Here is a 12323-nt window from a genome sequence, read left to right as displayed (position 1 = left end):
ATAAATGTTTAGTACAAGAAGACAGAATTTTTACAAGTATGAAAAGGAAAAAAAGTGATGCTCATCAAGCAGACATGACATTTTGATATTCATTTGCCCAATATTGTTAGTTTGTTGATAGAAATTAAATTTTAAAGGATGTGTTTCTGCTTTCAAAGCCTGCAGAGACAGTAAAAAAGGAAAAACCACTGACTTACAATTTGAAGTGGAGTCCAGGGTCATTGAAATAACACATTTCAATAAATCAAATAACTTATTTCACTAAGAGGATAAAGCTCCTGCAGGTTTGATTTGCTGAATGTGTTGACAGATTATTCCATCCATCCATCCTTCCATAACCTTCCATCACTAGAAACTCTTGAAAGCTTTGCTTCAACACTGTAGTTGTTGTTGTCGACTTGCAGCAGCTTTAATGATCAGATTTGAGTTTTTTCTGTGTGGGTGATGCGGTTTTGGAGCTTTGTGAGTCTAGATTGGGTCAGAACTGAGAACAGAGTCCTCTCAGGCTGTCTCTCTTTCACACACACACACACACACAAACACAGAGCTGTAATCATTCCCCATGCTGATCAATAAACCTGATAAGAACTCCATCCTGGCAGCTGGCAGTGACTAATGCTCCGGCAGACAGACGGCTTCTCCTGAGGGTCAGGCTGTGATCTGAGAGAGAGAGAGAGAGAGAGAGAGAGAGAGAGAGAGAGAGAGAGAGAGAGAGAGAGAGAGAGAGAGAGAGAGAGAGAGAGAGAGAGAGAGAGGAACACGACAAACCATGGATCGGTGTGTGTGTGTGTGTGTGTGTTGTTCTGGGTGATGGTGGTACTGTTATAATGCAGAAATTATAAAACAAAAGAGCAATGTGTCAGGTGGACTCTGCCCTTTCAGTCTTATGCATACTGTGCATAATCCTTTGACTTTTTCAATCTACAAGTATCAATACTGAAATTAAAACTATACAATAAGAGTGATTATTATCAAACTCTCAAAAGAGTTTGAGACTTCATGTTCAGGTTACACAGGCAGAAGGACTCCACTGTCCATATGAAGTCTTTGTGTTTTTATTTTGAGGTTTATTTATCTATTGCAAGCAAGCAAACAAAAGAAAACAATCATGGCTCCTGCTGCTTCTCTTGCTCTGATATACCCATACTACCATTTATTTAGTAAACCAGAAAAAGATTTAGTATGTCCTGATACATAATATGACAAACACAGTATGCCAAAAGTACCAGGATGTTCTACTACATCCGGTCATATTTTGCAGTATGTAAACCAGCCTGCTTTTCTGACCCACAATCCTCTGCACAGAAGATTTGTCACATCGACTGAGTCGCCGAGAGAGCACAGACCGATGACAGCGCGATGACAGATGCAGCAACAACAGATGAAGTACTATGTCACAACTGTATGCATACTGCATGCAACAGTATGTACTTCGTAAGGGCAGCTGCAGTACTTATTAAAAGTAAAGAGTAGAAGGATAGACTAGCAAAACTAGCAAAAGAAAATATGTTCAAAATCCAATTAACAAAGCAAATATCTACAGTAATCAAACATTCAAAACAAATATTAATAATTATTAATAAAACAAACAACTGTAATAACTCCTAAACTAATAAACAGCTCCTACACAGAAGGAGGACTGTGGATTTTGTCCCCCATCACTTACATTGGAAGTGCATTATGAAGGGATCTTCTAATGGTCAGTATGAACAGGAGGAATGATTACAGCAAGAAAAACATGTTTCAATGTTCATTTGGACTCTTGACTGTTGTTTTAAGACATTAAAATAAATAGTGAACTCGTCCTTTAAATGTCTCAACAACTATTGGATTGATTGCTGTGAAATTTTCTACCAAGAGGATGAATTTAATGACTCCTTCAATCAGCTGGTCAATAATTAACTTTCTGACCAAATACCTGCAGAAGTAACAATCTTCCCATCAGCCTCAGCTGTACTTTGTTGTTTAGTCCTGATTAGCAAGTGTTAGCATGAAAACAGGCTAAACTAAGATGGTGAAAATAACCAACAAAACATCATCATGTTAGCTGGAGCCGTCAGGAGCTGCAGCCTCTTCTTAGTCTCAGTAAACGGCAAACAGAGGATTAAAAGAAGGACCTTATTATAAAAACATACAGACAGAAAGGTGATCTGCACAACGAGAAGGTCACAGTTGGTTTATCTATCCAACATCTTTTTTGTCTGATGGCATTTAAAAAAATCAATCATTACTCTGCTATTCAAATCTTTTCTGTTTGACATTCACCTTCTCATCTGGTGAATCACCGCGTTCCACCTCAGAGAGCAAACTACTTTACTAATCCTCTGCTCTGTCGGGGCTGCAAGGAGCTCGTGTGTGTGAAGGGAGGAGGGTTGACGCTACAATACAGGCCTGCCTCCTCAAATAATAGAATGTATTAAATATACATTGCATAGATATTACCATCTCAGCAAAGACCTTGTACTCAGTATGGGGCCTTTTCCTTCAACTATCACTAAGAACATCTAATTATTCATTTTCACAAAGCTCTGAGGAGCTCATCTGCAGCGGCTTCCTTCACTTCTGAAGGCTGATTGCTCTCTCTGCTCGGTGCACATACTAATAACACTGTTACACAAGTAACAACGTATTGTGGAGCTTAAATAAGAATGAACATCTGTTCTGCACCACGTTCAAACACTATGATTCAGTAAAGAAAACCCTGAAAAACAATTATATAACTTTATAGCAGTAATTAACTTGACGCAGTGTGTTTGTGTTGTATTCTTCTTCATCACTTCCTGTCACAACCCCCCAACGACGATGATATGCTGTTTTTTAAAAACTGAAAATAGACATTTAAATGCAATGAAATATGTTCAAATAAAGTTAAGATTAGTAACACAGATGAAAACTATGCAAGTTTAAAGATCCCCTCCAGACATAAAAAATCCTCTGCTTTAAATAATAAATTGTGTTGGACGTGTTTTTTTTTTTTTCCACCAAAAAAAGTTCATTTACCTCATTAAGAACTCTTTTAAAATTACATCTTCTCCTTCTTCCTCCTCATTGAAAAAAACAGAATCTATGAACATGCAAATATTTTTTCCTTTCAAAAGTTTAACTACTGGTCACAAGATCTTCACTGAAAAGTCCAAACTTTATCACATTAAATTAGTATAAGTTGCGTACCGCACCGCGATTGGCTCTGAACTAGCTGTGATGTCACAAATCCTGCTTGTAGGCGCCTTTAACTTGGACTTTTGATGAACTTAATGTGAAAACTAACTCCGCACATACATTCATTCTGCACAGTGAAGCTCAAACATCAAACAGAAAATTGTTTTAAGAGGAAGGAAGTGCTTTCAACACATTTGTTAGACCTCAAAAAAAAAAGGCGTAATGCTTTCTGATGAGAACCGTTTGTTTACACGAAAACGCCACAGGGTATCCCACTGATATCCCACTTCAGTTTTATGCCAAAGCTTCGTCAGATACAGAACATCTCATATGAGATTTGCTTGTTGAAAGTTAGAAACTTACTCTGACTTACTTACTGTTATTATTGACATGAGCATATTGATCAAGACTTTCTCTTTTCATGTTGTTTGGCTGTATAGACATGCATGCAGCCTGCTAACTGTCCCCCACACTCGCTGATTCATTATGCATGGAGTCCTAGATTTCCAATGTAGAGAATGAATAAATGCATCGTGTTTAAATAATTAAACTGTGACAAGACCTGTATATCTGAGCTGATTGGTTGTTTACACCAACAGTTTGGAAGTTAGGTAAATAAACCAGCTCATCATACAATCTTAGGAGTCCTCCTCAGACGCATCCTGACGGGGGTTTTGACTCATCTCGATGCAGTAACGAACACGAGGTCAGCGACACATGGAGACGCCGAGAGGAAGAGCGAGATTTCCCTGAATTAGGACAAACACGGATGAATTAAACATCAGAGCAGATTCTGGCTCCTGAGTTTCTGCCACCGCCGTCTCTCCATGTTTGGTTCTCTAAAAAAGAGACGATCTATCAAACGGAGGGAAGGACACACAAGAACCCGTCTATGCTGAAGATTGACACAGATTCAGAGGAAAAAAATGGTAAAACTGACAAGGACATCAGCTTCATCAAAACAGGAAGTTCTCTGGCAGGGCTGAGTGGGAGGCTGAATGAAGACATGAAAGACAGGATATGCTTGGAAGAAATGAAGAGAAGAGAGGAAGAGGCTCATGTTAAGTCTTTTAAAAAGTCACAACACAACACAAGATGGTCATGATTAGCTCTATTTCCAGATTTTTTTTTTTTTTTATAGATTACAGTCATTACAGGAATTATCACATCTCCACTTTAAAAAAAAAAAAAGACATCAAAATCATCAATCATTTTGATTTTTGTAGCATATTTTCATTACATAGAAAAAAATTAAAGAATTCATTTAATTTGCAATAGCTTGAAGATAAAATCGATAAAAAAAAAAAAACAGTCCCAGGTTTGCTTCCAGCAGTCCGTTTGTGCCTCATTTTCAAAAAAAATCCTTCATGCGCAGCATTTATCTTCCTTCAGTCATCATAATTACTGAAATTATGTCGACCGGCTTTACAGAAACAAAATTCAACAACAAGAAAAATAGAAAGCAAGATCATTTTTTTCTCTTATCGAAATCAGACGCAGCTAAATAAAACAGATTGCAGAACTAGATTCTATGTCTAAATATCAAAATAAATCACTTTCCTTCATTTCTTACAGCAAGAACCAATTTGCATATTCACAGATATTGTAAAAAAAAAAAAAAATGTACACCACCATTCCTTCATCAGAAAATACAAAAGATATCTACGTTAGTGGTTTTTATAAAGTAAAAGTTATGAGTTATTAGCTTTCTTCTCTTCAGTGGTGATTCCGCTGTAAGAAATGAAAGATTTCTTACAGTCTAATGGCGTCTTATTGCATTTATCTTTTCATTAAATACAAGCAGCTGCTGACTGATTGTGTGTTTGTGTGTTTGGTTTTGTTCAGTCAGGTCAAAACCTCTCATACCCGGTTCATCCAGGTGTTGGAGTTACTTCTGTGCTGAGTGACAAGCACCTCAAAAAAAAGTCAGTGTCACCTAAAATATATTTCACAATTTGAGGACAGATTGATGTCGACGTCAGCGCTCTCCTCAGTGAGATAAATCTAAATGAAGTTCAAACATTTAAAACATTAAAAATATGAGATTTTGTGATGGATTGATAAAAGTTTTAAACATCCAAACTGTTAAAGTCATTGAAAGTCATGTTTCTACCTCTGGTTGTTTTAGCACATTCGTTTTCATAACAGCTTTTTCACTCTTGCTACCTGATGTTCTGCTTTTTAAAGGGTCAGTTCACCTGAATGCCAGCGTACCACGCAGACATTTGATAAAGTATTAAAGGTCGAGGTATGCTCGATGAGAACTAGCTTGTACGACCTCGTCCGGGGGGGAAAAAGTGTTTATATCTGTTCTGATCAGCCGCGCTCCGAGGCGAGGTGAAACACTGGCCTTCATAGAGAGGAGGAGATACTAGAGAGAGATAATAATTTTAATAAGAGGATAACAGCCTACAATTTCCAGACAATCTCTCCTCTTGACATTCAGGTTGTTGCACTTGTTGAATGAACAAAAGGAGCCTGAGAGAGACGTTTAAACGCTGCTTACTGTCTCACGTTCACACAGTCGGATAATCTAAATGTTAACCCACCAGGAATGATCGGATGGAGCGGTGTTGTGTGCCATAGACACTGTTTGGTTTAAGTATACTGGCACCTTAATGTCTGTGGAGTAACTGCGAGATCCACACATGCAAAAAATAATCTCTTCAGCGTACAGACCTTTAGCTCTCTCTGGGGTTCCATACAATTATGGTGAAATTGATTTTTGTACTTTGCGTGAACTGACCCTTTAATGGTTTGGCTCTTGGGGGACATCTGCTGTACAGCTTTAAAATAAAAAAAGGGGGATGTTTGGAGACATTTGTACTGTAGTGTGTGAGACAAAGACAGAGAGAGACACACAGGAGAGACAGAGACAGACTGAGACAAAGCTTCTTTTCTCTAACAGCTCCACAATCCCTCTCATTCTGCCGGACACGACCTGATCACAACAACATCTACAGCTGGCTCTGTGTCCCGTCTGTCTGTCTGTCTGTCTGTCTGTCTGTCTGCTGCTTCTGGGAATTTCTGCTGGTTTCTAAGGTCAGGAAATCCCTGCAAGGACACAGCGGTCACTTCTAGAGGCCACTGAAGGACCTCACAGGAATAAAAAAGGGTCATTCTGGGGTTGAGGGGGATTGGGATCTGTGTCTAAAGATCTTGTGCTAAAACAACCATCTCCTTCTACTAGTGATACATCAATATGGATGCTTTCCATTAACGTCAGCTCACCAACACTCCTGACTCTCTGGTGAATTGCTACTAAATTCTCAATGTTTTAAATGCTTTTACTTTGATGTACGCCTCTTCATTAGCAGATTAAGTTAAAATAAAGGAGGAAAAAAGTCTCTTCTGCATGAATTATTGCTTCTCTTTTCACTCAAACAGCTTACTAAGAACAATATGACAAAAGCAACCTGTCTGACTGAGACGCTAATTAATGTCTTTGGTCTGTCACTTAATAATCTGCTTGAATAAAATACATCTCTTTCATCTCTTTCTGTTGACAGCTCATTATCTTGCCTCTGTTTCTCTCAAAAAAACAACTTTTCACAAGCCTGCCCTCCACATGCCGTCCATAAATCCATCTATCTATCCATCTATCCATCCATCCATCCATCCATCCATCCATCCCAGCTCTCTCTCAGGTTTCATAAGAATTCACTTTCAGCTCAGCCAGTTCAGGAAAAATGATTTTTGTCAGCAGCAAACACCTGGAAGTGATTATCTAACGTGAGATACAGTCATGTAAATAACCTGAACACTGTCCCGCATATTAAAATTGCTAAATTGTGCTTTTACTTGTATTTTGCTAATTAAAGACATTTTATTTTTTTAATGGTGCACAGTAAGGTTGACACGATACCAGAATTTTAAACTTCAATACCTTTCGATACCACAACAAATAGAAAAAAAAGTCTCAAGGCTAACTCTACGTCACCCACCAGACACATGGTGGGTTCGTTACTGGAGAAAATGCTGCAAGAGCCACAAGTTGAGGAAATTTTGATTTTCTTCCTCGTTGCTTCATCTGTGCAGCCTTTGGTTGAAAATCTGATTGTAGATCTGTTTTTTTTTTTATAGCTTTGGTACTTTCGATGCTGTCGAATGTATAATTAACAGATTGTATCGTTTTAAACATGTTCTGATCTGATTTGCACTTGTATGAAATCAATAAGTGTCTTTATCAACATTCAATTAAGATACTCTTCAATTATTTCCGGTATCTCCTTCCTAGGAAAGATGTACTTCAGTCCTGGTTCTCTATTGGTTAGCTCTTCGAAAAGTATCTAAGTATCGGTACTTTTGATGAACTCAGTGCAAGAAAAAAATCATATGATGTGTGTCTAATAGGTAAAGCTTTGTTGTTTTCGACATTTTTTGACATTTACCAAAAAATACCGACATTTTCTATGATGAGCAGAGCGAAATACGTGATTTTCACATGGATTTTATGGTTTTGCATCGTTTTACACTAAAAAGTGTCTCCTGGTGGATTCAGGCGCTAAACTGCTGCTGTTCATGCTGGACTCCCACAAAGTACCAAAAAACAACTTTATAATCCAGTTTAAACCTGAATTTTGCACCATTTATATTTCATCATTTATCATCACAGATTATTATGTTTTCTAGTATTCAAAATAAATCACCGTGATCACCCCAGATTTCTTTTTTAGTCTAAAAACACACCTATCGATTGGGGTAAATGATCAATATTCTTCCTTGCTGAGATTCAATCATGATCCGCGCCAAAGTCTGCTGCAGTAGTGGCGACTTCTACAACTCCTACTGGACAAAAAAAGGGTTTAATATGGATGAAGTCAGGGGTTAAAAGGCTTCCGGTTATGATCAAACTCTTAAGCCTGTCATCTCTGTAAAGAAACTGCCTGGCAGCTACTTGACATTTTGTAGCGGCTGAACTGAAAGTGAACTTCCTCCAAAACCTCGCCATCTATATAACACATCCACATTCGTTCAGCTTCTCTCACTTGTTTCCTTCTTCTTCTTCTTCTTCTTCTTCTACTGAGTCTGCATTCAGTTTTCAAGAAATCTATGCTGGAAAACTAACTATCCTCATATTAGCTGCGGTTTCTAATTGTTTTTATTGCAGCAGCTTTTGTAGAATATGAATTTATGCAACATGTAACAAAAATGTCCCTTTAATTGGATCATACATGTCATTAATTGATCACAATTATTATAATAAGTTCATACTGATATTGAATTGATATAACATATATGTTTTTTTAGATGTTAAGTAATAATAATTTGTATTTTCAGGAGAAAATTACATCAGCATGAAGTTGTTTTTACTCCCCAGTGATTCATTAACAGGATTTTACATTATTTCATTACACTCGTTACATTCAGTGTTGCATTATCTGGTAGTTATTACGTTACTAAAGCAGACGAGACGTTTTCATAAAGCTGTCGTAAAAACTAAAACGTGTTAAGTACATTCTGATAAAGTTATGATTCTCGATAGCTGTGTGTTCTCTGCTTAAAATGTTAAAATTCAGATTCTCTCTGTGCAGTAATGTTCCCTCCTTTTCAACTCATTTTACCTTCTTGCTACTCATTTATCATCCAGTGCCGGTCAGCTTTGTTGTCATATCATTAGGAAGGAGCTGGTAGCGTCCGACTGACCCATGATCAGCCATGTTTGAAGGGGTCGTATTTTAACATCATGACCTTTTAAACTCGTCCGCACATCTAAGAAGCTGCTAAAAAGTTTAAAAAGCAACAGATCTGGCCTCTGCCCTGGTTTCTGAAAGCACTTATTCCCTTTTCCTAAAGTAAAGCCTGGAGCAGGGCGAGTTATATATTTAAAAGTGGCAGTGAATATTTGATCCGCAGTGCTTACTGCAGTCTGTTTGAATTACCCCCCGCTTGATTTTTGCAGCTTTTTGAGTGGAAATTAAAAGAAAAAGTTCCAAACTTTTTTTCAAATCATACTGAAGTGGTATCTGCTCGTTACTCGAACGACAGCAGGTCCGGGTGGGGCTCCGTGTCTTCAACGCTCACTCCGTTGCCTTTAGGGGCGCCGTTCCCCAGCAGGGCGTCCTCACCCAGGCTGATGCGACAGGGAGTTTTCCCCGAGCAGGGGGTGGAGGCCAGCCTGGAGTCTGGCCCCGAAGCCTTCTGCCAGACGTCGCAGGGTTTGGCTCTGGGCTCCACCTGTGGGGGATCTTTGTTGATGAGGTCTGGCACGGAGAGCTGGAGCTGATGCTGATGTTCCTCCGCGCCTCCTTCTATGCATTTATCTTTCACACCGTCTTCCTCTCCTCCGCCGATCACGCCGTCCACCTTGCCGTTGCTCCCCGTCGTCTCCGAATCGGCGGCGACTTCCTTCTCCGCCGGGCCCAGATGTGCGGTGATATCCGTCAACCTGTTGTTCAGATCATCTTCCTCCCTCTCGCCGCCCGGCTGCTGCTGCTGATGCGCCTCGTCGTTCCTCAGCTCCTCCTTGACGATGAGGGGTGTCTTGTCCGGGGAGGAGAGGAAGGAGGAAGAGTCTGCGGCTTCCGGAGAGGAGACCACGGGGTCAGAGGAGATCATCATGTCCTGGGTGGTCTTCAACGCCCGGGGGAGGCGCTTCTTTCCCGACGGCGGTGGCGGGTCCAGCCGAGGGAAGGAGTCGAAGGAGGAGATGTGACTGGAGGAGAGGAGGGAAAAGGAGGTGGAAACAAGAGACAGATAAAGAAAACTTTAGTCCCTTTCCAAAAATGATGAATAATTTTGTGTTTTCTGCATTTCACACAACAGAATAAATCAATAAAAAAAACATCCAACAGTTAACTTTCATGCACTCTGACTTTTTGAAAACATCAGCTGTGTCACAGCTCCGAGTGAAGTCACAAACATGACCTCATTTGAAGGCACTAGTGTGTTTCACAGGAAAACTATGAAGTATTTTGGGGTGAGTTGACTTTTCTGACTTCATCTATACAAACAGTAAGCTGATATGTCTATAGATATCGCCATTTATACTCAAAATACAAGAATAAAACTTAATGAGATGACTGATCAATGAGGTCATGCTCCTTGTGTCTGCTAGACGCCTCATCTCTGCATCCAGGTCTCAACAGAAGTGAGAACCACTCAGTTATTACACGAAAGACCTTCAGCTCCGTCCATCCGAATCGGTCGGTGGTCCAGCAAAAATCTTTACAGATCATAGCTGATAAATTAAAATAAATTTATCCACAGTCCAGTAAATGGAGACAAATGAGAGGCAGAGCTGCTGAAAAATGACTTTTGCTTGACTGATTTTCAGTCGGAGAGACAACAGATCAATGCTTCTGGAACAAATCCTCAAATACAGACACACACATACACAACCCATAAAGAGTACGAGTGTGTCTTCATCTGTGTACGTGTTTGTAAGCAAGCGATGAACAGACACTTAAAAAGGCATTTCCATTTTGACTTTGATAAGAAGCAGCAAAATCTGTCTTATTCAATTTCAGGTGTCTCACCAGTGGGTCTCTGATGTGTCGTTATTAATTTAAAACCACATTTCACTGGAAAAATCTTAAATTATTCAACTTTTCTGAACCAGTGGATAATTTACAGTGATCTTTCAGCTCAGGTGATTCTATATTTTATGTCTTTCAGTGGATTTATCATTAAGTTGAATTAAGTCGGAGATGGATTCAGTCAGTTAGAGAGGTCAAATGAAAACCGATCGCACAGAGCAAGAGTGCAGAGACAAACCAGCAACCGTTGAGTCTGCTAATTAATTTGGTAAATGAAGCTGAGTTTAAACTGTGTATATGGAAGTCATTTCCACACGGATACAGAAGAAATACAGTCCCCTCCAAAAGTATTGGAACAGCAATGCAAATTCCCTTTTTTATGTTGTTCACTGAAGACATTTGGGTTTAAGATCAAAAGATGAGACAAGAGTTCAGAGCTTTTATTTCCTGGTATTTACATCTAGATGTGTTAAACAACTCAGGACATACCACCCTTTGTTTGAACCCGCCCACTTTTCAAGTGAGCAAAACTATTGGAACATGTGACTGACAGGTGTTTCTTGTTGACCAGGTGTTGCCTTTAAGGTTGAATAGCTCTGCATGACTTTTTGGCCTGGGTTTAAACCTATAAAGACTGCATTTCTTGTTAAAGAGGATAAACCAACATGAAGACCAGAGAGCTGTCTATGGGAGCCGCTTTGAAGCTGAGAAAAGAAGGAAAATCAATCAGAGCCATTGGACAAACATTGGGAATAGCAAGCAGAACAATTTGGAATGAAACTACTGGTGTGCTGAGCAACACACGTCGAACAGGCCAAGGAAAACAACAGTAGTTGATGACAGAAATATTGTGAGAGCTGCCAAGAAAAACCCCCAAAACATCAGTAAGTCACGTCACCAACGACCTCTACGGTGCAGGGGTGAAGGAATCACAATCCACTGTTCAAAGAAGACTCCCAGAGCAGAAATATAGATGCAAACCACTCATCAGCAGTAAGAATCGGAAGGCCAGATTGAAATTTACAAAGAAGTACAGACACAATCTTATGGACTGATGAGACCAAGATTAATCTCTACCAAAGTGTGGAGAAGCTGCTTATGATCCGAAGCACACAAGCTCATCTGTGAAGCATGGTGGAGGTAATGTCATGGTTTGGGGGCGTGTATAGCCGCTTCTGGAACAAGCTCATTAACATTTATTGATGATGTAACTGATGATGGTAGCAGCAGAATGAATTCTGAAGTGTTCAGAAACATTTTGTCTGCCAATTTACAGACCCAAAGCACACTGCCAACAAAACAAATGGACTTCATCAGGGGGAAAAAAGTGGAAGGTTTTAGACTGGCCGAGTCAATCAGCTGACCTTAACCCAATAGAGCATGCATTTCACCTCCTGAAGAGGAGACTGAAGGGAGAAACCCCCTCCCTCCCGCCCCCCAAAACAAACAAGAACTGAAAGAATCTGCGGTAAAAGCCTGGAATAGCATCACAAATGAAGAATGCAACAGTTTGGTGATGTGATTGGTGATTGAGGCAGTTATTGCAAGTGAGGGTTATGTCACCAAATATTAATTGTTATTTACTTTAAGATTATTTGTTTGTTGTTGTTAACACATCTAAATGTAAATACCAGGAAATAAAAGCTGACATTCTGAACTCTTGTCTCATCTTTTGCCTTGCTGTTC

At 39.5% G+C, this 12323-nt stretch overlaps 1 protein-coding gene across 3 annotated transcripts in view; it reads right to left on the bottom strand.

Annotated features, from left to right (window-relative positions):
• Positions 1–4253: 4253 nt before the first annotated feature.
• LOC137187357 (carboxyl-terminal PDZ ligand of neuronal nitric oxide synthase protein-like) overlaps positions 4254–12323 on the bottom strand; it is a 188356-nt gene continuing 180286 nt past the window's right edge. For all 3 annotated transcript variants that reach the window (XM_067596193.1, XM_067596194.1, XM_067596195.1), the window contains one exon: positions 4254–9814. In XM_067596193.1, coding sequence (XP_067452294.1) covers positions 9133–9814 — 682 coding nt within the window. In that variant the 3' untranslated portion in view covers positions 4254–9132. The remainder of the gene's footprint in view (positions 9815–12323) is intronic.

This window comes from Thunnus thynnus, chromosome 8, assembly GCF_963924715.1.
Source record: "Thunnus thynnus chromosome 8, fThuThy2.1, whole genome shotgun sequence".
Classification (NCBI taxonomy): Eukaryota; Metazoa; Chordata; class Actinopteri; order Scombriformes; family Scombridae; genus Thunnus; species Thunnus thynnus.
This window is presented reverse-complemented; position numbering and strand designations above follow the sequence as displayed.